Source organism: Vulpes lagopus, chromosome 5 (assembly GCF_018345385.1).
Source record: "Vulpes lagopus strain Blue_001 chromosome 5, ASM1834538v1, whole genome shotgun sequence".
NCBI classification, from domain to species: Eukaryota; Metazoa; Chordata; class Mammalia; order Carnivora; family Canidae; genus Vulpes; species Vulpes lagopus.
Genome location: NC_054828.1, coordinates 75,088,163 through 75,114,484, shown reverse-complemented (window position 1 = coordinate 75,114,484; position 26,322 = coordinate 75,088,163). Strand labels below are relative to the sequence as shown.

General features: G+C 42.0%; 1 protein-coding gene across 1 annotated transcript; it reads right to left on the bottom strand.

Annotated features, from left to right (window-relative positions):
• Positions 1 to 5,777: 5,777 nt before the first annotated feature.
• Positions 5,778 to 7,716, bottom strand: LOC121491075 (ras GTPase-activating protein-binding protein 1-like). The gene is given in 2 exon segments (XM_041755486.1): positions 5,778 to 6,354; positions 6,357 to 7,716. Coding segments are annotated over 2 exon segments (1,485 nt in total). The 5' UTR covers positions 7,612 to 7,716; the 3' UTR covers positions 5,778 to 6,124.
• Between the last annotated feature and the right edge of the window lie 18,606 nt (positions 7,717 to 26,322).

Below are 26,322 nucleotides of genomic sequence, written 5' to 3'. Positions count from 1 at the left end.
TGAGTAATTAACACTTGGAATACTTGGCTGGTCTTCTGTCCAATTCAAGCATGTACTCAAGGACTGACTTGGGTGGAATGTTCACCATTTTACAATATCCAAATGCCCCAACACCTTCGGACTTGGCTATGGAGCTGTTTAATACATGAAGTCTGATTAAAGTGTTTGACTTAAAATTTGATCAAATAGAAAAAAAGAGGGGCACCTTGGTGGCTCAGTTGGTTGGGCATCTGCCTTTGGCTCAGTTTGTGATCCCGGGGTCCTGGAGTCCAGCCCAGTGTGCACACGCTGCTCAGTTGGAGTATGCTTCTTCCTCTCCCTCTGCCCCTCCTCTGCTTGTGCTCTCTCTCTCCCTCAAATGGATAAGTCAAATCTCTAGGAAAAAAAAATAGAAAAGAAGAAAGTGACAGAAGCCAAAGGGATCCTCTATTTCTGAAAGAAAGGCAAGGCACAGTCATTGCAGCTTGAGAGGAATGGCCTGGCAGAGCAATGTAATGAAAGGGAAGGGAAAAGGTGGGGAGGGAAGGAGTCTCACTGCTCTTGGCTTGCAAGGAGCTGTCCCATGCCTCAGAGTGTGCAAGTCTCCAAGTTTCTGAAGCTTCCAGAAGCTCTAAGATCCAAGGGATATAAACTTTCAATTTGTGTTTTGTTCTAAATCAGGAGTCCTGACTGAGATGTGGGATTCTGAATTGAGGATGTGAAAATCCTGAGCCCTTGCTTTCAGGGGATGGCAATATACCCTCTAAGCAGGGGCCTCTGCAGTGCTGAGCTCTCATTTGGCCTTAGTTCTTTCTGAAGATATTGTTCCTGGTTGAATTTTGCATATCACATGCCCTAAATTTGGACACAGCAGAAAGCTCTGTATTCAGGAAGAGATGGAGATGCTACAATGGAGAAGTTGCCTCACATGTGAAAAATGAAAGTAATATAACACTGTATGTTAGTTATATTTGAATGAAAAAAGAGAAAAAAGAAGAAAAAATGTCCTTTTAGAAACTGGATAGAATTAGTTTTTTTTGAAAGAGTTTAAAGTACTATTTTCTGAAGAGTCTTGCCTGAAAATGCAAGAAATGTAAAAGACATTATTTGCATCCTTGGAAGACTCCAAAGGCACCCTGTAAATAGGTTTAAGCTCTTGTTGAAAACAAGTTTTGAGCACACCTTCCAAGGAAGGATACACAGTTACAAAGAGCCAAATTCTGGCAATACAAGAAAACTACTTTGTAGACAAGTTTTATTTCTTTTTTTTTAAAGATTTTATTTATTCATGAGAGACACACACAGAGAGAGAGGCAGAGACACAGGCAGAGGAAGAAGCAGTCTCCATGCAGGATGCCTGACATGGGACTCCATCCTGGGTCTCCAGTTTCATGCCCTGGGCCGAAGGCTACGCCAAACTGCTGATCCACCAGAGCTGCCCAACAAGTTTTATTTCTAGAGCTCCAGATGTAAATATTTCAGTTATGTCCACAATTACTCCACTTGTTAGGACTTTATTTATTTATTTATTTATTTATTTATTTATTTATTTGAGAGAGAGAGAGCGCCAGCCCACAGGGAAGGGGGATGTGAGGTGTGGGGATGGGGCAGAGGGAGAGGGAGAGAAAATACTTTACTCTGAACCTGAAGCCTGAGTTAGGGCTGGATTCCCTGACCCCCAGATCAAGACCTGAGCAGAAACCAAGACTCAGCAGCCCAACAACTTCACCATCCACACACCCCTAGGGCTTTTTGTTATCTAATTAATTTTTGAAAGATTTTTAACTTATTTTATTTAAATTCACTTAGTTAACATATAGCATATCATAAGTTTCAGATGTAGAGTTCAGTAATTCAGCAGTTGGATATAACTCCCAGCGCTCATTACATCACGTGCCCTCCTTGATGCCCACATCCAGTTACCCCATCCCATTCCCCTCCACCAACCCTCAGTTTGTTTCCTATGGTTAAGAGTCTCTTAGGATTTGTCTCCCTCTCTGATTTCATCTTATTTTATTTTTCCCTTCCTTCTCCTATGCTCCTGTTTTGTTTTGTTTTTTCCAAGATTTTATTTATTTATTCATGAGAGACACACAGAGAGAGGCAGAGACATAGGCAGAGGGAAAAGCAGGCTCCCTGTGGGGATCCCAGAACTCTGGGATCATGACCTGAGCCAAAGGCAGATGCTCAACCACTGAGCCACCCACATGCCCTCCTCTGTTTTGTTTCTTAAATTCCACATATGAGTGAAACCATATGATAATTGCTTTCTGTGATTGACTTATTTTACTCAGCATAATACCCTCTAGTTCCAACCATGTCAATTTAAATGGTAAGATTTCATCCTTTTAATGGCTGAGTAATATTCCATTGTATATATACCACCTTTTCTTTATCCATTCATCTGTTGGCAGATGTCTGGGCTCTTTCCATAGTTTGACTATTGTGGACATTGCTGCTATGAACACTGGGGTGCAGGTGCCCCTTCAGATCACAACATTTGTATCCTTTGGGTAAATACCTAGTAGTGGAATTGCTAGGTCGTAGGGTAGCTCTATTTTTAAATTCTTGAAAAACTGGTCAGTGCAAATGCCTGATCCAGTATATGGACCGGAGGGATTAAGGTGTGTGTGGAGGGGAGACGGGACACAAGAAAGTAACATGGTAGCAGAGATCCAATTTGCTGAAGTTCCCAGTGTTGTTTGTGAGGTGCCATTGTTCTGTTCTGTTTAACGTTGTTGTAGTGACATCTGTGGTTAGAACTCAGTTATAGTAAGTGAAGGGATCCCAGAAGAACGTAAATTTAGGAATGGGTTCTCAGAATTTGTTCTGGATTATCTGGAATTGGGTCTTAGACATCATTAGATTTGAAGGTATTAAGGATCCTGATGTGAGGGCACACTGTCAGTTTGTTGCAGGATTTCTCTGCGTTTAGTGTCTGCAGTTCCTGGTCACACCGCTTCCAAGAATGATGAGGTAAACTAGACAAAGAACAGTGGGCAGCAAAGCAAAGTTTATTGAGCAAGAGTACAAAGCTCCCAAAGAGGGAGGGGGCCTGAGAGGGTTACCCTTGGAGTTTCCAAGTTTAGGGGGCTTTATGAGCTCTTTTGTGAAACTTTCTTAAGCAATTGGGGTGTGCTGAGCCGTGCCAATCAGGGCTCTGGTCATGTATCTGTCTACTGATTAGGTTATCGTCTCTGTCCTGATCATCTTTTTTGCTGACATCTAAGGTCTTATGTCTTAACTGCCCCTTGCCCATGGTAGTGACAGATGCTTTGTGGTTAACTGTCTTATTTTAGGATGTTTTGCAGAAGTCATTTCTGCAAAGATTGCAAAGCAGAATGCTAGTGTGGTCCTGTCTGAGCTGTAAAAGAGGATGTTAGTGCTGTTTTATGTTAACTGTCCTGACTCGATATTTTCTTGTTGGGAACCCTGTCCCTGACTACCTCACTGTCCAGATAACTCCTAATAAGTTCATGGCATGCAGTAGCCAAACATTTATTCAAGAGGCTCTCACTGTTCACTTGCTGCGTTGACCAAAAACTTGCACCAAAAAGTGGCTTATTGTGAATGCAGTTTAAGTGCCAGGGCTTCTTTGGTATATATTACAGAGGAAAGTATCCAAAGGCTTAGGGAGATCAGGATGCTCCCTTTTCCTGAGTTCCAAAGAAGGCGAGGGGGCACAGAGTGGTGGAGCACAGATTGCTTCTCTCCTGCTGTGCACCATGGACGGCAGCAGCTGTGGATCCTGTCTCTCCTTGGAAGGGCTCCTCACTTTCTGGCTTTTTGTTTGAAAGAGAGAGAAGAGAGAGAGCAGGAGCAAGGGGAGGAGCAGAGGGAGAAGCAGACACTCCGCTAAGCAGGGAGCCAGACATGGGGCTCAATCTCAGGACCCCAGGATCATGACCTGAGCTGCAGGCAGCCGCTTAAAACAACTGAGCCACCCAGATGCCCCTAGACATTTTAATCTATTTGTTGCTTTTGCATATGCTTTTGAAATATGAAATTATTTACAGCAACATTTGGTATTTTTAACGTTAGCTATTCCAGATAGATGTGGAGAGATATCCCTCTCTTTCTTTTTTTTTTTTTAAATATTCTATTTATTTATTCATGAGAGACACACAGGGAGAGAGGCAGAGACACAAGATAGAGGGAGAAGCAGACTCCCTGCAAGGATCAGTGGATTTACCAAAAAAAAAAAAAAAAAAAAAAAGAGTGGATTTACCATGTAAGACAAGCTCATTCACCCCATCTATATTCTCTAGAAAGTCAAGGAGAACACTACTTTCAACAAGGCTGTGGGAGATATATTAAAAAAGCCTATATCTCCGGATCCTCAAAGGACTCTGTGATGGCTGTTTTGAGAAGGACAGTGGGAACTGCTGCCACTGAACTGTTATCTGTAAAATTAATGGGGATAATAGGAAGATGGAGTTGAGAACGTCACATGGCAATGATTAATCTCCAAAGAAAGGTGGTCACAGTTAATACAATGGATAGCAAACCTGAAGCACTAATCAGAATAGCTCAGCACACTTCGTCATTAACTCATCAATGTCCCTAAATCTAAAATTGATGGGTAGCCTATTAAAGTTTTATTCGATCTGTAAAAGCAAAAACATCTAGTGAATCTAAGTCTGACTTGAATCACAATAGCCACAGATCCTCAACAAATTCATAATCATAGAGCCCTTTGAATGAAGGAAAGATAGATTCCCCTCAAGGAAAGATAGATGCTAGTTATATAGCTAAAAATTAATACTCTTAGACTTTTAGCCCAATAGCATATTCATGCCAGAGTCCTCTGAGTAGAATGCTCTATTAGTAAAAAATAACTTTATAACAGACTATTTGACAGTTGAGTACTTGGGTGGCTCAGTCGGTTAAGTGTCTGCTTTCAGCTCAGGTCACGATCCTGGATCTATTGAGTCCCAAGATCAAGTCCCACGATGGAGCCCCACATCAGGCTTTCTGCTCAGCAGGGAGCCTGCTTCACCCACTCCCTCTGCTCCTCCCCCCATGCTCAATCTCTTTTGCTCTACACTCTCTCAAATAAATAAATAAAATTTTTTTTAAAAAAGGACTATTTAGCAATTGTACTGTAATCAATATTACTTTACCTTAACTATTATTGGTTATGCTTAATTGCCAAAAAATATTATATAAGGATTATCATTAGGGATATTATTAGTCAAATCAGAATGAGGCAAGTTTAGAGTTTGAACATCTGTTTGACTGTCTTGAGATCTACTTTTAGTAGGAAGCCAAAATAGAGTAAGTAACTAAATATTTAAACAGCATTTAACAATTTTGTAGGAGCATACAATGAAATTATTTACAGCAACATTTGGTATTTTTAACGTTAGCTATTCCAGATAGATGTGGAGAGATATCCCTCTCTTTCTTTTTTTTTTTTTAAATATTCTATTTATTTATTCATGAGAGACACACAGGGAGAGAGGCAGAGACACAAGATAGAGGGAGAAGCAGACTCCCTGCAAGGAGACAGATGTAGGACTCCATCTGGATCCCGGGATCACACCCTGAGCTGAAGGCAGACACTCAACTGCTGAGCCACCCAGGCGTCCTTGGAGTGATATCTCATTGTGGTTTTAATTTGCATTTGGCTAGTGGCTATATCACTATGTTGAATAGCTTTTCTTTTTTTTTTTTCTACTAATACCTTTTATTCAGTTTTTAACCATACCAGCAAGAATCAGAACTGTCAATTTTTCCAATGGCAATTTCTACACACCAGAAGGTAGTCATGACTCTCAAAGAACAAACAATTTGGATTTTTCCTGCCTTCAAATGTTTATCAAATCCTGTGTTTCTCACAGGCTTTTGCAACACATAGAAAATAAGAAATATTCCAATGAATGAAACATACCAAATGTCAGTAATAAGCGAGACACATTCCTTTGGGGAAACGGCTGTTAAAAAAAAAAAAAATCCATTCTGTATATGCAAAAGTAAAGCAAGGAAATTCAGTCTTTTTCTCTTCTTTAAAAATCTGTTTTTCCTAAAATATCATTCCACAAAATTGGAAGTGAAGGACTAGAAGGTGAGGAGAGGGAAGGGCGGGAGAGGGAGCACACATCATTAACACAAAAAGTAAAATTGTACAAACTTAAGCAGTTTATCATAGACTAGGGTCAAACTCCAGGATACCAAACGCTGGTGTAAGAAATTCACCATTCTGCAGGAGCTGTGTGAAGATCAATGAAGAGCAATTCACTGCCTTGGAGCGATTCCCCTTCCCACTCCAAATCCAGGTTTCTGCACCATGCCTCCAGGGAGGGCCTCGCATTCCACCACCCAGCCCACCTCGAGGGCCTCCTGGTCCCCGCAGGTGGTTATCTCGAAGGTCCCCTTAGGGGCAGCTCGAGTCTTCTTCTCTTCCACATTCAGGCGGACCTCACCTCTGAACATGATGGGCCTGTTGCTAAGGACCTTTTGAACAGGCTCAGAATCATCAAACACAACAAAACCAAAATTGGGTAATTTCCCGCCACTGTTAATGCGTAGCTCCACCACATTCCCATAACTTTGAAAAAAATCTTTAAGCTCCTATTTGTCCACTTCATGTGGTAGGTTGCCAATAAAAAGTTGGTGACTATCAGGGTGTCTCACAATTCTTCGGGGCTCAACGTCACCTTGCTCACCAGCCTCACAGATTGGTCTGGGTCCCCTCTGGGGAGGAATATTTATCCGCTGTTCTCGCACTCTTTGATCCCTCTGAGGCCTCTGCGGTGGAATCTGAGATTCAGGTTTAGATTCCGGGCGAGGCTGTGAAGCTGGTACTTTAACAACATGAGGTGGTATCCAAGTAACTGGAACAGCTCCACTGGGTGGAAGGTTCTTACTGGTCACAGATGCCCAAGAAAATGTCCTCAAGTCTTCCTGTACTGTCTGAGCTATGTCCGTAGGTGCTGGAGAAGAACTCTTCTGAGTATCCTCAGGAGCAGTTTCTTCCAATACTGGCTCAGACTTTTCCTCTTGGATCTCAGACACAGGTTCTTGCTCTGGTTCTGGTTCAGGATCAGGTTCTGGTTCAGCAACAGGTTCCTCTAAATGTTCTTCCAAGTCATTGCTGACACTCTGATCATAGAAAGTTCCAGAATCATCAGGTACCACCTCAGGTGTCTGCTGTCTTTCTTCAGGTTCCTCTACCTCTTCCTCAGATTCCTCCTGAGGCTCAGTGACAAAGCCACCAAAGACCTCATCTTGGTATCTGAAGATATCATTGTGAACGTAGAACTTATTCACAACAGAGCCCTCAGGAGCAAGGACAAATGTCTGCATGAATCTCCTCAAAGCCTGGTTGTTATTAGAGAGCAACCCCATCACCTGGACCACCACACCATCATTCAGAATGGCATGAGCATCAACATGGCGAATCTTAGTGTGGCAATTGGTAAAGTTTTGTGACATCACTTTCCTATGGATCTCTTTCTGTCCATAGACTGCATCTGCTGGCTTTCTATTTGAATCCAATCCCCCATGGACATAAGAAGAGTTCTTTCCATAAAATCTGTGTAGCATGTCTGGGGCCTGGTTCAGGAGCGTATAATACTGTCTCACAAATTCCCGCCCGACCAGCAGGGGACTAGGCTTCTCCATAACCATTGCTTTGGTCAATTCAACCTGCGCGGCTGAGCGGGAGAGGAACAAGCTCTGCTCCACGGCACGGCGGAACACGAAATCCCCTCACGCAACTGAGTCCGCCTGAATAGCTTTTCATGTACTTATTTGATTATATCCTTTCAGGTAAAATATCTGTTCATCTCTTTGTCAATTTTCTAATCAGTTTGTTTGTTATTTTACTATTGATTTCTAAAATTATTTTTATTTTCTAGGTACTAGTCTTTTCTGGATATATGGTTTGAAAATATTTTCTCTTTGTTTTTTCATTCTCTTAATGAAGTCTTTTGTAGAGCAGTTTTTAATCTTGATATAGTCCAATTGATCAATCTTTCCTTTTATGGATCATGCTTTTGGTGCGAAGATTAATAACTCTTTGCCTAGTCTTAAACCCTGAACATTTTCTTCTACTTTTTCTATAAAAGTTTATAATTTTATATTTTACATTTAAGCATATGATCCATCTTGAATTGCTTTTGTTAAGTTGTGAGGTTTAAGCTGAAGACTCTTTTTTTTTTTTTTTTGCCTATAGATGCCCCATTACTCCAGCATCATTTGTTGAAAAAGGCTATCCTTCCTCCATTGAATTGCTCTTGCACCTTTATAAAAAAAACAGTCGGACATACTTGTGTGGATATTTGTGGGTTCTCTATTCTGTTTCATTCATCTATCTATCCCTTCACCAATACCACAATGTATTGCTTACTATAACTCTATAATAATCCTATATAATAACCTAATTATGACTTCTCCCACTTTCTTCTTCTTTTTCAAGATTATTTTAGCTATTTAAGAGTCTGTTATTTTTTTTAATTTTATTTATTTATTCATGAGAGACAGAGAGAGAGAGAGAGGCAGAGACACAGGCAGAGGGAGAATCAGGCTTCACGTGGGGAGCCTGATGTGGGACTCGATCCTGGACCCCGAGATCACGCCCTGAGCCAAAGGCAGATGCTCAACTGCTGAGCCACCCAGGTGTCCCAAGAGTCTGTTATTTTCATATAAGTCTTTTTTTAAAATTTTTATTTATTTATGATAGAGAGAGAGAGAGAGAGAGAGGGAGAGAGGCAGAGACACAGGCAGAGGGAGAAGCAGCCTCCATGCAGGAAGCCCAACGTGGGAGTCCATCCCCGGATCTCCAGGATCAAGCCCTGGGCTGAAGGCGGCGCTAAACCACTGAGCCACCCAGGCATCCCGCATTGTCTATTTTAGCAGCCATTTGCAGACTTTTGATACCTTTCTGCCAAAAACTGCCAACCAACCTAAAAACCTTAGGTTTTTAAACTAAAAACCTAAACTACTGCTGCTTGTTCAGTCCTCTATATACAAGCACAATATCAAGGAATACATATTCTCCCCCCTCCTGCTGCAAACACACCTTTATCAAGGACCATCATAAAGTCATTCCTCATTCCTTTTTAATGAAAATAGGCTTTATGGCTCTTTCTCATATAAAAACATAAAAGAATTTTAGATATTTCTTCTTCCTTGCACCCTTTCCAATTTTCAAATGTTCATTCTTAAAAAAAAAAAAGTAACTAAAACATAAATGCTACTGAGGTATGACTAATTAATTCAGTGGGAGGGTTCCCCCCAACTTTTGATATTCTTCTCAATATACGCCAATACCATTTTCCTTTGCCTTACAGTAAAATATATTGATGTTTCATTTAAATTGAGGCCAATTTTGTTTTGTTTTGTTTTGCTTTACATTCCCATATTTATTGCAGCATTATTCACAATAGCCAAGACATAGAAACAATCTAGTGCCCTCCAATGGATGAATGAGTAAGTAAAATGTGATACACACACACACACACACACACACACACACACACACCTACAGGAATATTATTTAGCCATAAAAAAGAATAAATTTCTGCCATTTGCAACCACATAGATGACCCTAGAGGGCATTTATGCTAAGTGAAATAAGCCAGAGAAAGACAAATAATGTATGGTATCACTTCTATATGAAATCTAAAAAAAAAAAAAAGCCAATTTCATAGAAACAGAATAGAATAGTGGTTGCCAGGGGTTGAGAGGAGGAAGAAATGGGAGATGTAGGTTAAGTGTATAAACCTTTAGCTATAAGATATATAAGTTCTGAGCATCTAATATATGGCATGGTGACAATAATTAATAATACAGCATTATATACTTGAAAGTTGCTGAGAGTACATCTTGAGTGTTCCCAGCACACACACACGAAAAGAGTTAATTATGAGGTGATGGATATGTTAATTAACCTAGGTCTTGGTAATCATTTCATCATCATATTGTACATTTTAAATATATGCAGTTATGGGGGATCCCTGGGTGGCTCAGCGGTTTCCCGTCTGCCTTTGGCCCAGGGCGCGATCCTGGAGTCCTGAGATCGAGTCCCACGTCAGGTTCCCGGCATGGGCCTGCTTATTCCTCCTCCTGTGTCTCTGCCTCTCTCTCTCTCTATGTCTATCATGAATAAATAAATCTTTAAAAAATATATATGCAGTTATGTTTTTCAATAATTTTTCAATTATTCCTTAATAAAGATAGAAAAAATTAGAAAAAAGTAAAGTACATATTAAGACTTAAATCTAAAAATATATATATATAAATCTAAAAATAAATAAAAGACTCCCCTGGTACACTTTTGTTCTGGAAATGAAGGGCATCATATGCAACTGATGGAGGACCAAAGAAGTTGTATGTGGGTGTTCAGGGCCAATCTTTTTTTTTTTTTTATTGCTTAATTTAATTTAATTTTGTGTATTTTTTTATTGGAGTTCAATTTGCCAACATATAGCATAACACCCAGTGCTCATCCCATCAAGTGCCCCCCTCAGTGCCCGTCACCCAGTTACCCCATTCCCCCACCCACCTCCCTTTCCACTACCCCTTTTTCGGGCCCCAGAGTTAGGAGTCTCTCATGTTTTGTCACCCTTACTGATATTTCCCACTCGTTTTTCTCTCCTTTCCCCTTTATTTCCTTTCGCTATTTTTTATATTCCCCAAATGAATGAGACCATATAATGTTTGTCCTTTTCCAACTGCCTTACTTCAGTCAGCATAATACCCTCCAGTTCCATCCACATTGAAGCAAATGGTGGGTATTTGTCATTTCTAATGACTAAAATTCCATTGTATGTATAGACCACATCTTCTTTATCCATTCATCTTTCGACAGATACCAAGGCTCCTTCCACAGTTTGCTATTGTGGACATTGCTGCTAAAAACATTGGGGTGCAGGTGTCCCAATCTCTCACTGCATCTGTATCTTTGGGGTAAATCCCCAGCAGTGCAATTGCTGGGTCGTAGGGCAGTTCTATTTTTAACTCTCTGAGGAACCTCCACACAGTTTTCCAGAGTGGCTGCACCAGTTCACATTCCCACCAACAGTGCAAGAGGGTTCCCCTTTCTCCACATCCTCTCAAACATTTGTTGTTTCCTGTTTTGTTAATTTTCAACATTCTCACTGGTGTGAGGTGGTATCTCATTGTGGTTTTGATTTGTATTTTCCTGATGGCATGTGATGCGGAGCATTTTCTCATGTGCTTGTTGGCCATGTGTATGTCTTCTTTGGTGAGATTTCTGTTCATGTCTCTTGCCCATTTCATGATTGGATTGTTTGTTTCTTTGCTGTTGAGTTTAATAAGTTCTTTATAGCTGTTGGATTAAATTGAGGCCAATTTTGACCTCCTAATGCCTCACTCTCACTACTTCCTCTGACTGTAGGATGCTTTTATTTTTGTATGAATATTATTCTTATACTTGGTTTTTCATTTCATTCCGGCTGCATAAGGTAAGTTTACAATTAACCTCCTTGAATATAGCAGTGGACACCCATTTTTAAAAAAGATTTTATTTATTTATTCATGAGAGACACACAGAGAGACAGAGAGAGAAAGGTAGAGACACAGGCAGAGGGAGAAGCAGGCTCCATGCAGGGAGCCCATGTAGGACTCGATCCTAGGACTCCAGGATCACACCCTGAGCCAAAAGCAGATGCTCAACTGCTGAGCCATCCAGGCGCCCCATGCCTCATGGTTTCAACTGGGGTTGGGTAGGGGATAAAAAAGAGACTGATTGATACTATGGAATGATACTTTAAGGGAGCAGAGATGAAATTTCATTTCTACCCTTCCCCTCCCTTCTCCATATATCCACCTATTACCACTTATTCCCAACCCTAAAGACTCATCCAGGACCCTTTACTACCATACATCCAGGCAAAACTTTATGCTTATTTTATTCTCTACTCTTCCCAATTGCTCTACTAGAATATCTCTTCTTTGTAGATTAATTCTGCCTGTCCTGCTAAATTCCTTTTCTTGTCTCAGAAAGAGAGAGAATTATTTTTTTTAAAGATTTATTTATTTATTCATGATAGACATAGAGAGAGGCAGAGACACAGGAGGAGGGAGAAGCAGGCTCCATGCCGGGAGGCCAACGCGGGACTTGATCCCAGGACTCCAGGATCACTCCCTGAGCCCAAGGCAGATGCTAAACCACTGAGCCACCCAGGGATCTCCTAGATACCCATTTTGATGATGATTTGCACAACTGATGATTTTCTTTATTCTTTCATTCAGGTCACCAATATACTGAACATGAGAGGGCTGGTTTGCTAGAGGTTGCCATAAACATAAAGCCGTGGATGAATATGGCATATGCAATGCCATATGGCCCATGAATGTGACCTTTCTATAGATCATGGTCAAATCCGGCCCTTAGGTATTTGGTGGGTATTCCATAACCTGCATGTGCAGTGGCGTTTAGTGGTGTTGCGGCAGACTGTCAAGGGATTCTCAAGTGTGGTAGGTGAGGGACTTATCTGACCCACCTTGTCTCTCCATTCTAACTGAGGTTGAAGCATGAAGCTAAGGAGGATGCCTTGGAGTATCTATCTCTATGGTTCTGCTGCTAGGTTGCTGGTACTACATGTTTGATCCCAGGCACCTCCACATGTACAGCAAAATGTCTATGAAAAAGTGCAGGAAGAAAGACAAGGGGAAATCACTCTTGAAAGTTGTTGTCTTACTCTACTCTGCTCTACATCTAGTTATACAGTGCTATTGCATTGTGAAATGTCTCAAACACATTTCTGAGCTCTCTTCTCCAGTGACTATGGGACCTGCCATTATGTTGGAAAAAGACATTCTAATAGAGTCCTTTATTTTAAAAACTATCAAGTCCTAGTTAAAACCCCGTGCTTACATGATGTCACTTAGTGATGAGTTATTAACAATGACAATAAGAATAATCACAGTAACAGATTTAGTGAGAAATTGTATACCAGGTACTATGCTAAGCCTAGTTCAAACATTAACTCATTTATATCTCCCACTAACTTTTTTTTACAAAGACTTATTTATTTATTTATTTGAGAGAGAGAGAGAGAAAGAGAGCTTGAGCAGAGGGAAGGGGCAGAGGGAGAAGGAGAGAGAGAGAGTCCTCAAGCAGACTCTCCACCCATCCCAGAGACTGACATGGGGCTTGATCTCAGCACCCTCAGATCATAACATAAGCTGAAACCAAGAGTTGAGCACTCAACCGACTAAGCCACCCAGGCACCCCCCAAATCTCCTAACTTTAGAGGAAGGGTTATTATTAAACATAGTTGACCAGAAAAGATGCTGAAGATTAGGGAGACCAAATCATTTATTTGTTCAAGTGCTTAGGTATTGAGGGTGCAACAGGGAAGTGCACCCAGACTATCTATCTCTAATACTAAGGAACATCTTCCTGCCCAGAAGATAATGTCTAAATTTAATTATGACTGCCAATTTTTAAAGTACTCTTTGTATACATGCCATTGAATTCTATCAACTTAGAGTAGATCCAGATTTTTAATCTATTCTTTTTATTTAATCCACTAGAATACTGGAAATACACCAATTCCATCTTTTCAAACTCTCCCATTTTCAAAATGAGAGAATATAGGTCTAATTTTTTTAAGTGGCACATAATTCTTTTTTTTAGATTTTTTTTGGTTTATTCATAAGAGACACAGAGAGGCAGAGACCTAAGCAGAGGGAGAAGTGGGAGCCTTGCAGGGAGCCTGATGTGGGATTCGATTCCAGGACCCCAGGATCATGCCCTGAGCTGAAGGCAGATGCTAAACCACTGAGCCACCCAGACGTCCAAATAATGTTGTTGTTGTTTTTTAATTAGTTTATTCATGAGAGACACAGAGGGAGAGGCAGAGAGACAGGCAGAGACACAGGCAGAGGGAGAAGCGGGCTCTTCAAAAGTAGCCTGATGTGGGACTCGATCCTGGATCCATGCTGTGAGCTGAAGGCAGATGCTCAACCACTAAGCCACCCAAGTTTCCTGAAATAATTTTTTTTTTCTGAAATAATGTTCTTGATAATATATTAGAAATACTTTTCTATAAGCAATTGATAAATCATTGAACACTACATCTGAAACTAAGAATGTATTTTATATTGGCTAACTGAATTCAAATACATAAATATTTCTCTTGATTATAAAAATAATATAGTGGATGATCAGCAGTCATGCGGAGTAGTTTAACATTTGTATTTAATGTTTGATTACAAATAATATTGCCAACTATTAGCTCGGTTGAGCCCCCTCATAATGAAGTGATATTTATGAATCAGTTTGCCTAAGACTGTGAGCCAAAGAGTGGTGCTTGCATTAGCAAGGTATTTAGACCAAAGTCTTCAGAGTTTGGATCCCTGATACACTGTCTCTTGTTCACTTAAGCTGGAGTCACTCCTGTAGCTTAAGCTTAAGCTTGTCCAGTAGCAACAACAGCCATTAGTAACCAGGCCACACCCGAACGCCTCTGTCCTAGAATGGGCATCTACTCATCCTTCAGGTCCCTCTCTTACTCAAGGTTGTCACTGAAATCAGAGGAAATGGAACAGAGAGATCTGTTCACAGAGGCAGAAGTAGTATTTAAGGCAACAGACTTCAGTTAGGAGAACTTAAAAAAAATCTTTTCAAATGTGAGAAGTGATGTTCACGCAGGAATTTAAGGAAGGACCAGGTACTACCTATGGCTCTTCCCAAGAGAAAAGACCTCTGGAAAGAAAGGAGAGTCTGTGTTGGAGATGTGAGATGCGTTGGTCTGTCAGCTCCAAACATTGATTTCCTGAGTACCTGCAAACCAGCTCATTCCCATCAGAGTGTGCTTTCAGGGGCACTAGAGGGCAGGAAGATGAGAAGGGGGATTTGCTTTACTTCCTATTTGCTCACTGTTCCTTTTCTTTTTCCTTTTTTTAAAATTTATTTTACTTGAAAGAGAAGAGAGAACATGAGCAGGTGGGGAGGAGCAGAGGGAGATGGAGAAGCAGACTCCACTGAGCAGGGAGCCCAATTCAGGGCTCCTCCCAGGACCCAGAGATCACGTCCTGAGCAGAAGGTAGATGCTTAACCAGTAGAGCCAACCATGTGCCCCTACTGTTCCTTTATTTTTTTTTTAAATTTTATTTATTTATTCATGATAGTCACACAGAGAGAGGCAGAGAGGCAGAGACACAGGCAGAGGGAGAAGCAGGCTCCAAGCAGGGAGCCCGACGTGGGATTCGATCCCTGGTCTCCAGGATTGCGCCCTGGGCCAAAGGCAGGTGCCAAACCACTGCGCCACCCAGGGATCCCTACTGTTCCTTTCCTACATCACTTCAGCAATGGTTCTTTACCTTGTCAGCTATTTCTGGTAGTTATAGGTGGCCCCAGATTCTAGTTTTTCTCCTATTCCCAGGACAGTTTTTAGTGTGCCCCTTCCTAGATATTAGCATCAGCAGCCCTATGCCTCCTGCTCTGAGTTCCAATGGCAAATGTGCCCTCTTTAGAGGGCCTGAGGGACTGGTACCAGCACCAGTTTGGCAAAGTCCCTCCTTTGAGGTCTCTAGCTCAGCTCTGTGAGAGGTCTTGTTCAGGCTCTGGAGGCACTGCTGAAGGTGGGCTCCCCCTCCTCCAAAGGTGAAAGCTTTGTTTGCACATTGAGCCTCCAATAACCATTGAATCCATTCCACATGCTCAATTATCTGGTATAGTTTCTGTTTTCTAGACAGCTAACTACTCAATAGTTCTTGCCTGGGCCAAAGCTGTGTGACTCGATGAATGATCACTTGAGGTTTTCCTGTTGGATTGTTTAGCTGTCTCTTACTTTCTTTCTTTTTTTTTTTTTTTTAAAGAATTCACGACAGACACACACACACACACAGAGGCGGCGACACAGGCAGAGGGAGAGAAGCAGGCTCCATGCAGGGAGCCCGGCATGGGACTCGTTCCGGGGGTCTCCAGGATCACACCCTGGGCTGAAGGCAGCACTAAACCGCTGAGCCACCCGGGGCTGCCCTGTCTCTTACTTTCTTATGGAGGAGAAGAAGCATTCCCAAGAAACCCCACCCACCCCATTTTCCAAGACAGCTATCACTGGAGGAAAAAAAAAAAAACAGACAAGCTATTTCTGTTGGAGAACAGACAATAATAATCCACATTCTATTTTTGACAATTCATAGTGCCACATGTGTGGTCAGTCTAGAAGGGGCTATTCTACAGCCTTAGACAGGTGGAAAGGCCTGCATGTCACCCTGGGTCTCGGTGCTCCTGTGAGTACACTAGGCTTGCTGTCCTTGATTTGAGCTTTGGGGGCTGGGGCGTTAACCCTAAGCTGGAAAGATAAGCCAGAAGCCCCTCTTTGGTGATGAGAGCTCCGTTTCCATCGAGGCTGTCAAATTCTGAGATTCAACAAGGGCTTGCTCTTGGCACTCATCTGCTGCTCTATAAGTGCTCACATCCTAGCTTTGGGGCCAGTGGTTGGTCAAACTCCCATCCCCACCCTTGCCCATCCCCCATCCTTAGGAGCTTCCACGGAGAAATAGCCTTGTTGTGATGGCACACAGGTCCCCTTGGGGCTGCTTCATGGGCACGTCTCACCAGGTAGGTCCCAGACACTACCAGTTCCCAGCCAGCCCATCAAGGATTCCAAGGATTCCATCTTCCTCTTGGTGTTTCATTTAAGAGACAAGGAGAAGAACTTATCATTTTTTGGTCTGGTATGCAAATTCTCCTAAAATTGTAGCTACAAAGGGTAAAAAGGTAAAGGGCTGGCAGAAAAGAGCAAAGAAAGAACAGGAGTGTGAGAACAGAAGATGAATCAGGGAAGAAAAGAGAGAGAGGAAGGGAGTTGGAGCAGGGGATAGGAAGCTTTTGTATAAAATCTCATCTCTTTTCAGATCCAGATGGTATTTTCTGCTGTCAAGGCCCACATGAGACCATCAGAACTGAAAGAGCAATATTCCTTCCTGACCTGGGAAGCCCAGGATCTGGGTGTGGCACTGACTTTCTTGCTTATGTCTGTTGTGTGCAGCCTCCTGCTGGATACTATGGTTCAGCTCTGTTCTGCCATCTTCTGTCTTGGCCCGCAGCTGCTTCTGGAAGTAAGTGCAGAGGAGTTACCCCCTTCAGGGGGGTTTCTGGGCAGCTTCTAAACAAGCATCTCTTTTGCTTTCTTCCTTTCCCCACAGATGCTCCCCCAGGCTACAGGGACAATAGGGAAGACAGAAGCTCCTGGTTTGCTGACACAATCTCACTATCCTGAAGCCTGATTGTAGGACTGGCCTTCTCGCTGCACCCATGGAGCTGACTTTTGGAGACTGTGAGTTGTCACCCTTCTACCCTGGGTTCAGGAGGCCTTCATTTATTCTCAGCCTTGCCACCATTGTCTTTGTAACCTCAGCTTCCTCTGCTGTAAAGTGGGCCCATATGTGACTCCTTTATTTCCCACCACTGAGTGCTCAAAGTGTCCCTGACATCTTGGATTTACAACAACAAACTAAAGGGACTAGTTTCTGAGATTAAGCCAGCCGTGTCCCCTTTACCATATTCACTGTTGGGACTCTGCCTGCGGTGGACTGATAATCTCTCTCTAGCACTCCTCCTCCAGAGTCCATGTGCTCTGGAGCAGCTTAGATGTAGTCAGGCCTCAAGTGGAGTGGCCTAAGATGTTCCTCATCTCCTCCTCTGACCTCTCCTCCTCCATCTTCAAGTTTGGTTGTAGTCATTCAGATACATACCTTCAGCACTCTGCTCCAAATGACAAGCATGATTCATCCATTTGTCATTGCTCTGTAGTATCACTATTGGAATATACCACAATTTATCCTTTGTATTACTGATGGGCTCTCATGTAGATTTTAATTTACAATTTTAATTAATTAATTTAGAGAGAGTGTGGGGAGGGGCAGAGGGAAAAGGAGAGAATCTCAAGCAGACTCTGCATTGAGCACAGAGCCTAGCATGGGGCTCGATCTCATGACCCTGAGATCATGACCTGAGCCTAAATCAAGAGTAGATACTTAGCTGAGCCATCCATGTGCCCCTGTAGATTCTAATTTTTTACCTTAACCCACTGTGCCACTGTGACTGTTCTACTAAATATCATCTGATGAAGATGGTATGATTTTCCATTGGAAGCCCCTTCTAGCTGTCTTCTATGGTATTTTGATATGTCCCCACCATTCTTTGAAGTCTTCCTTGATTATGTCTAGTCAAAGCCCATCTTGGCAATGATCTACCTGAACAACCCCAGGGTCAGGTGAAGGCTGAAAGCAGTGTTCATTGACCCTATGCCAATTTTCCCACCATCTAGCCAGCAGGCCAACACCACTCAGTAGTGTTGTTATATTAATTCCTGAGGGGATCAAGGTAGCAGGCCCATTTGGGACTACCTGATTCATTCATGGGGGCAGGGTTTTCTTTACTTTCAGTTGATCATTGGAGGACAGGAGTTAAAATAAAAAGCTTGTGCTGTAGCCAGTCCAAGTTTACCTGAATCTCATTAAAGAGCAGGATCACAAATTATGTATGCAGACTAAATGCATTTTGCTTAACATTTGCTGATGATAATACAGAAGTGGAAAATTGCTTCCTAACTTTCCACCAACCCCAGCAGTCCATAGCAGTGATTATTTTTTCTGGGTCACCCTGTAGGTTTGTGGAGATGAGGAGGCACAGATTCTGCTCATGAGATAGGTAGCTCTAAAGGTTGAGAGACTATCAGACTCATACTTCTTGATGCTTCAGAGAGCAAGACTGTGTTTGTTGCCTGGTTTCTGGAAGTTTGAATTCATAGGACTAGAGTGTATGGCAACATCCACTGAGGTTTGATCTGCAGACAGAAAATAGAAGAAACCTAAACAAGAGTCTTTTAGTCTATTCTACCGATGGCTGGAGTGGGAGCCATGCAGTCCTAAAGACCAAGAACATAGTGAGAGTCTGCAGAAGACAGGCCAAGTGGTGGGATGGGAAAGCAACACTATTGAAGCAAAGGGTAAGCTCCCTCCTTGTTGCAGGACTCAGTGCTCACCACCAGGATTTGGTGATATCCCTGCTCAAGGCTTCTATCAATTGGATGGCCAAACCCCTACCACTTCTTCCTCAGTTGCCAGTTTACTCTCCAGATCCTTCTTTTCTAAAGGGAGTGATGATGGCCTTCTCCCCTTTTCAGGAGAAAGAGAGGTGTTTAACCTTGAATATGCAAACGTACAAACAGCCTGTCAAATTTTACAGTGAACACACCTAACTGGATTTGCCTTTCCATTTAAAGAGAAGGGAGAGAGGTCAGCGAAGAGCTCAAGAATGTAAAAGCTAGTGGGCCTTCAGAGATCAAATAAGTCCTGTTCCATCATTCATGGAATAGGGGACAGTGGTTCAAGAAGGCTGAGGGAGTAGCTAAGGACACACAACCATCTGGTGGGAGACAGATGAAAGGCTCCAATCCTGAGGGAGCCAACAGTCATCAGAGGCTGATGGGCCACCTTTGTGGGGACAAGAAATAAGGCTTCACAGAAGTCTTGTGTTCTTTTGAAGAGGTTCAGGAGAGAAAGGAACCATCAGAGAAAGCAAAAAAGAATTGGCTAAAGAATTAGCTAAGCCACGACTACCAGATTTTTACCTGGAGATCAGTATTCTCCAAAGGGACTTTGTATCTCATTACCCTGTAGGAACATTCTAAGAATATCATGAAAAGCCTAAGCTGTTGTACTTTAAACTATTTCTCTCTTCCTTCATCCTCTAAATTACTCATCAGAGAATGGTTTTCTTCTTAGTTTCGTATGGCAGGATAGAGAACAGCATATAGATAAGAATGTTTTTATATTTCAATTTATATTTAGAGAATTGTTGAGGCCAGTAAAGAAAACATTTTATTTTATTTTTATTTTTTTTTAAATTTTTTTTTTAATTTATTTATGATAGTCACAGAGAGAGAGAGAGAGGCAGAGACACAGGCGGAGGGAGAAGCAGGCTCCATGCACCGGGAGCCTGATGTGGGATTCGATCCCAGTCTCCAGGATCGCGCCCTGGGCCAAAGGCAGGCGCCAAACCGCTGCGCCACCCAGGGATCCCCAAGAAAACATTTTAAAGGATGCTTGGGTGGCTCAGTGCTTGAGCATCTGCCTTTGGCTCAGGTCATGATCCCATGGTCCTGGGATCTAGTCCCACATCAGGCTCCCCGCAGGGAGCCTGCTTCTTCCTCTGCCTATGTCTCTGTCTCTCCTTCTGTGTCTTTCATGAATAAATAAATAAAATCTTTTTTTTTTTTTTTAAAGAAAACATTGTAAATCTATGTTTTTCAAGCTATGTTCTCAATTCATGGGTGGATCAGGAAATCAATTTAGTATGGAAATTATGACTGTGTATAGTAAGGGTAAGTATAATTTTGCAAAATTTTAAGTATTTTACATGTTGTATGAACTGAGTCACAATGTGATAAGGGTTGTGGTGAAGGAAATTTAAGCAACGTGGCTCTAGAAGGATATCTGTGTGGGAAACACAGTTGACATGATTTTTCTGTTGCTCTTCCACTGATCCTTATTCCAGGCTCTATAACTATCACTCCTGAGAGGCAAATGCAAATTGCATAAATGGCCTGATTTTCAGCCTTTTCTGTGAATGAGATGCACACTTTGGGACAGTTTGTAGTTGGTTTATCTGCAATGCTAGGCAGTTCTTAATCCTGGCTGTTTATTAGAATCATCTGAGCAGAATTTAAAACTCTCTATGCCACACGCTCAATCCCAGATCAAGTAAGTCTGAATTTCTAATAAGTTTTGATAACCATTTTTAAAGGTCTTCAGGTGAATGTAAGGTGCAGCCAAAATTGAGAACCTAAATTTCTTTTTTTTTTTTTTAATTTTTTTTTTTAATTTTTATTTATTTATGATAGGCACACAGTGAGAGAGAGAGAGAGGCAGAGACACAGGCAGAGGGAGAAGCAGGCTCCATGCACCGGGAGCCTGATGTGGGATTCGATCCCGGGTCTCCAGGATCGCGCCCTGGGCCAAAGGCAGGCGCTAAACCACTGCGCCACCCAGGGATCCCTGAGAACCTAAATTTCTTAATCTCACCCTTTCCTTGGATGTGCCTTCTATTTTTCCTACTATAGCACACAGGTAATGCTCTGCCTTCTGACAGATCATTCTCTCCCTTAGGACCATGGCTATCTTAGTAATTACTGTTTTACCTTCTTGCTGTGCATCTTTTGAAAAGATTTAATTTATTTGACAGAGAGAGAGCATAAGCAAGTAGAGCCTAGGCAGAGGGAGTGGGAGAAACAGACTTCCTGCTGATCAGGGAGCCTCATGCAGGGCTGGATGAGGCTGGTGTGGGGCCTGATGTGGGGGTCCATGTGTGGTGTGATCCCAGGACCCTGGGATCATGACCTGAGCCAAAGGCAGACCTTTGACTGACTGAACTACCCAGGTGCCCCTCTGTGCATTTTTATAAATCAGGCACATGGATTCCCTTTATCCAAGGCTAAATCATAGCTAGCTCCCCTTTCATACCTTTGTGTGTGTGTTTAAAAATGACTTGAGGAAAAAAAAAATGGCTTGAGGAAGTGGAAAGTATTACAAAAGTCTAAGACCAGAACTGCAGCTCTCAGTTGTTTAGGACTGAACATTGGCATCAGAGCTGGAAGGTCCCAAATCTTTTAAAATTGACCAGCACCAAAGCTGCTTGAGGACCTGTGCCCCTCAAGTGTCAACAGGGTCAGGCCCCCAAGGGTCAGGCTGGAGGTCCTTCCTGAGAGGTCTGGGACTCCTGTTGGAACAGAGTGACCCAGATGCTGCAGCCTGGCAGCTCCATCTCTGGTTTCAGTGCAGGTTTATTCAGTTTTATATTTTATTCCAGGCAAGTGCTTATTACATGGATAGTATTGATGTCTCAATAGCTCAGCATTTTGCTATACTGAAAACTTGACATAACAAAGACAAGGTTGGGGCAGCCAACTTTGCTCCGTGGTTTGGCATCTGCCTTCGGCCCAGAGCGTGATCCTGAAGACCCAGCATCAAGTCCTGCGTTGGGCTCCCTGCAGGGAGCCTGCTTCTCCCTCTGCCTGTGTCTCTGCCTCTCTCTCTCTGTGTGTCTCTCATGAATAAATAAATAAATCTTAAAAAAACAAAACAAAAAACAAAGGCAAAGTTGGACGCCTGGGTGGCTCAGCAGTTGAGCATCTGCCTTCGGCTCAGGGCGTGATCCTGGTCCCAGGATCAAGTCCCACATTGGGCTCCATGTGAGGAGCCTGCTTCCCCCTCTGCCTGTGTCTCTGACTCTGTGTGTCTCTCATGAATAAATAAAATAAAATCTTTTTTTTAAAAGAGTCTTTAAAAAAAAACAAAGGCAAAGTAAAAAGAATGACAATGGGATGGTGCACAGAGCCTAAGGTGACAAGACAAGTGAGGGGCCTGTTGAGGGTGGAGATAGAAAGTGGGAGGACACAAACAGGAGTATGGGCCAATTGTGGGATATTTGTATAATAAACAGTACTTAGCCTCAAAAAGAGACTAATGACTGATACATATAACAACAAGGATGAATTTCAAGAGTGTTATGATGAGCTAAAGAAGCAGGTTGCAAAGCAATAAATAGTTTATGGTCCCCTGGATATGTGGTGGGGGGTGGGGCAGACTCTGATTCAGGCTGGTGGACTGGTCTCATCCTTGACTTCTTCAAAATAGCATGGGACCTGGTCATTGTAATAGTATGACTAAGCAGTATTGTGATCTGGTTCCAAATTTGACATGGGATGTGTTTCCCAAAGCAATCCTCTCTCATTAATTCATTCTTCTGTTTCTTGTTGCCTCCATTGCTTTCCTTTCCCTGAATCCACAGTTACCCATTTAACAGGCAGTTTAGGTACACCTGAGGTGGTTTTCTCCCTGTCATCGTACCCTCTGACCTCAAAAGTCACTGAACCTGTGGCAGCCCAGAGTGCTGGAAGCCCATCTCTTCACCTTTCCATTTTCTTGGCACTCATGTTGGTTGAGAGTTAACCTCTTGAGGATCTCCTCTTGGGTGCTGGTCTTCAGTTGTCCATTATCCTTCAAGGGAACTCTCCTGTATGTATACTTTCTCCTGAAGCCCAGTTAAAGTTTCTGTTGGCTATCCCTGGGAAAGAGCAACAGACTCTCAGAAGTAAGGGGACCTAAAGCATCTGATGCTCTAGGTCTTGAAACCCTGCCCTTTGCATCTATTTCTGGACTGACTTCCCTCCAGTGCATCTTCTAAAGTCCTCCAGGTGAAAACAGCTTTCTTCCTTTTTTTTTTTTTAAAGATTTATTTATTTATGATAGACATAGAGAGAGAGAGAGAGGCAGAGACACAGGAGGAGGGAGAAGCAGGCTCCATGCTGGGAGCCTGATGTGGGACTCGATCCCGGGACTCCAGGATCACACCCTGGGCCAAAGGCAGGCACTAAACTGCTGAGCCACCCAGGGATCCTGAAAACAGCTTTCAATGAGGCCATGAGATGCAGCTGCTGAACACATGGAAGACCAGTGACAGCACAGCTTCATAAACTTGACACTAAGGAGGAAACTAACTCCAGGTCAGATTTTCAGGAGGTTGTTTTGGGGCAGAATACAGAGAAGAAAGAAAAAAAGGGAAGGAAATAAGATAGATGGGAACATAACAATCAGTATTACAATGGGGAGTCCTATTGTATTGCCCCTATTGAGGGGCAGCGAAAGAGGCGAATGATTTTCGTTCATTTATTTTCTCAAGGAGTGCGTTGGTTAATTGGCTTTATTGATTTTGGTCCTGGGTTTTCCGGGTAGTAGTGTTTTGAAACCTTCAATTGGAATAAGATAAATAGAGTTAAAACTATGGAGAGAATTATGATAAATCAAGTAGATGTGTCTAGTTGTGGCATTTCATTAAGGAGAGGTTTAAACTCTCAGTCTTTAACTTAAAAGGTTAATGCTTTATAGCTCTTAATGAGTTAGACTAGTTTATATTATACTATTAGGGCAGATCAGGTTTCGAAGTATGATAGGGGGACTATTTCAAGAACAATAGGCATAAAGCTGTGGTTAGATCCGCAGATTTCGGAGCATTGGCTGTAATATAGCCCTGGTTGTATGGCTATTAGGGTAGTTTGGTTCAGTCGTCCTGGGATAGCATCAGTGTTTAGGCCTAGTGATGGCACGGCTCATGAGTGTAGTATGTCTTCTGAAGAGATAAGTATTTGGATAGTCATTTCTATAGGGAGAACGACTTGGTTATCGACTTCTAATAGTTGTATCTCTCCTGGCTTTAGTTCGTGTGTAGGGATCATGTAAGAGTCAAAGTTTAAGTCTTCATAGTCGGTATATTCATAGCTTCAGTATCACTGGTGACCTATTGTTTTTACAGTTAAGGATGGATTATTAATTTCTTCTATTATATTAAGAATTTGTAGAGAGGGTAATGCGATTAGGATTAAGATAATGGCTGGTAGAATGGTTCATACTGTTTCTACTTCTTGTGTGTCTATTGTGCTTGTGTGAGTTAATTTAGTAGTGAGCATTAGTGAAATAATGTAGAGAACTAAAGAGCTGATTAGAAATACAATTATTAATGTATGGTCGTGGAAATGAAGTAACTCCTCTATAATGGGGAGGTTGCACCCTGAAGTCCGAGTTGAAAAGGGTACGCCATAGAGATATACAGGGGTTTCACCTATAATTTGACTTTGACAAAGTCATGTAATGTTTTAGTAATATCTCCTAATTGAGAAAGACATAATGGTTATGACATTAGCTTGAAACCAGTTTTAGGGGGTTTGATTCCTTCCTTTATTATTTTTGGATAACATATGTAGGTTCTTCAAATGTATGATACGGAGGGGGACATCCATATAATCACTCGACGTTAGTTGTGGGGAGTTCTACTATTGCAACTTCTCGTTTAGATGCAAAGGCCTCCCAAATCATAAAGATTATGAGCATTACTGCTGTGAGTGAGATGAATGAGCCTATAGAGGAGACAGTGTTTCAAGTAGTATAAGCATCTGGATAATCGGAGTAACGATGAGGTATTCCAGATAGTCCAAGGAAGTGTTGGGGAAAAAAGGTTATATTGACTCCTACAAATATAATTGTAAAGTGAATTTTTGCTCAAGTGTCGTTGAGAGTATAACCTGAAAATAAGGGGAATCAGTGAGCAAATCCACCTATAATAGCAAATACTGCTCCTATTGAGAGTACATAGTGGAAGTGGGCTACAACATAATATGTATCGTGAAGAACAATGTCTAGGGATGAGTTAGCTAAAACAATGCCTGTTAATCCACCTACTGTGAACAGGAAGATAAACCCTAGAGCCCAAAGTATAGCTGGAGATCATTTGATATTTCCTCCATGAAGTGTTGCTAATCAGCTAAATACTTTAACTCCTGTTGGGATAGCAATAATTATAGTAGCGGATGTAAAATATGCTAGTGTGTCTACACCCATCCCTACAGTAAATATATGGTGAGCCCATACAATAAAGCCTAGGAACCCAATAGATATCATTGCTCAAACCATTCCTATGTAGCCGAAGGGCTCTTTTTCCCTGAATAATATGTAACAATATGAGAAATTATTCCAAACCCAGGCAAAATTAAAATATAGACTTCAGGGTGCCCAAAAAATCAAAATAAGTGTTGGTATAGAATGGGGTCTTCCCCTCCAGCAGGATCGAAAAATGTTGTATTTAGGTTTCGGTCCGTTAGAAGTATTGTAATTCCGGCAGCTAGTACAGGTAATGACAACAGCAATAGGACTGCTGTGATTAACGCAGATCATACAAATAAAGGGGTTTGATATTGAGACATAGCTGGGGGTTTTATATTAATAATAGTAGTAATAAAGTTGATTGCCCCTAGAATAGAGGAAACTCTGGCTAGATGTAAGGAGAAAATTGTTAGATCTACTGATGCTCCTGCGTGGGCTAGGTTGCTGGCTAGTGGGGGGTATACAGTTCATCCTGTTCCTGCACCTGCTTCTACCATAGAGGATGCTAGCAATAGGAGAAAAGATGGAGGGAGCAGTCAGAAACTTATGTTATTTATTCGGGGGAATGCCATGTCTGGGGTGCCAATTATTAGCGGAGCTAGTCAATTTCCGAATCCCCCAATTATAATGGGTATAACCATAAAGAAAATTATTACAAAAGCATGGGCAGTTACGACTACATTATAAATCTGGTCATCTCCTAATAGGGTACCGGGTTGACCTAGTTCGGCTCGAATTAGGAGGCTTAAGGCAGTGCCTACTATATCGGTTCATGCTCCAAACAGTAAATATAAAGTACCAATGTCTTTGTGGTTAGTGGAAAATAATCATCGGTTAATGAACATAGGTAAAATGGCTGATAAAAGCATTAGACTGTAAATCTAAAGATAGGGGTTTAAGTCCTCTTTTTGTCAAGTC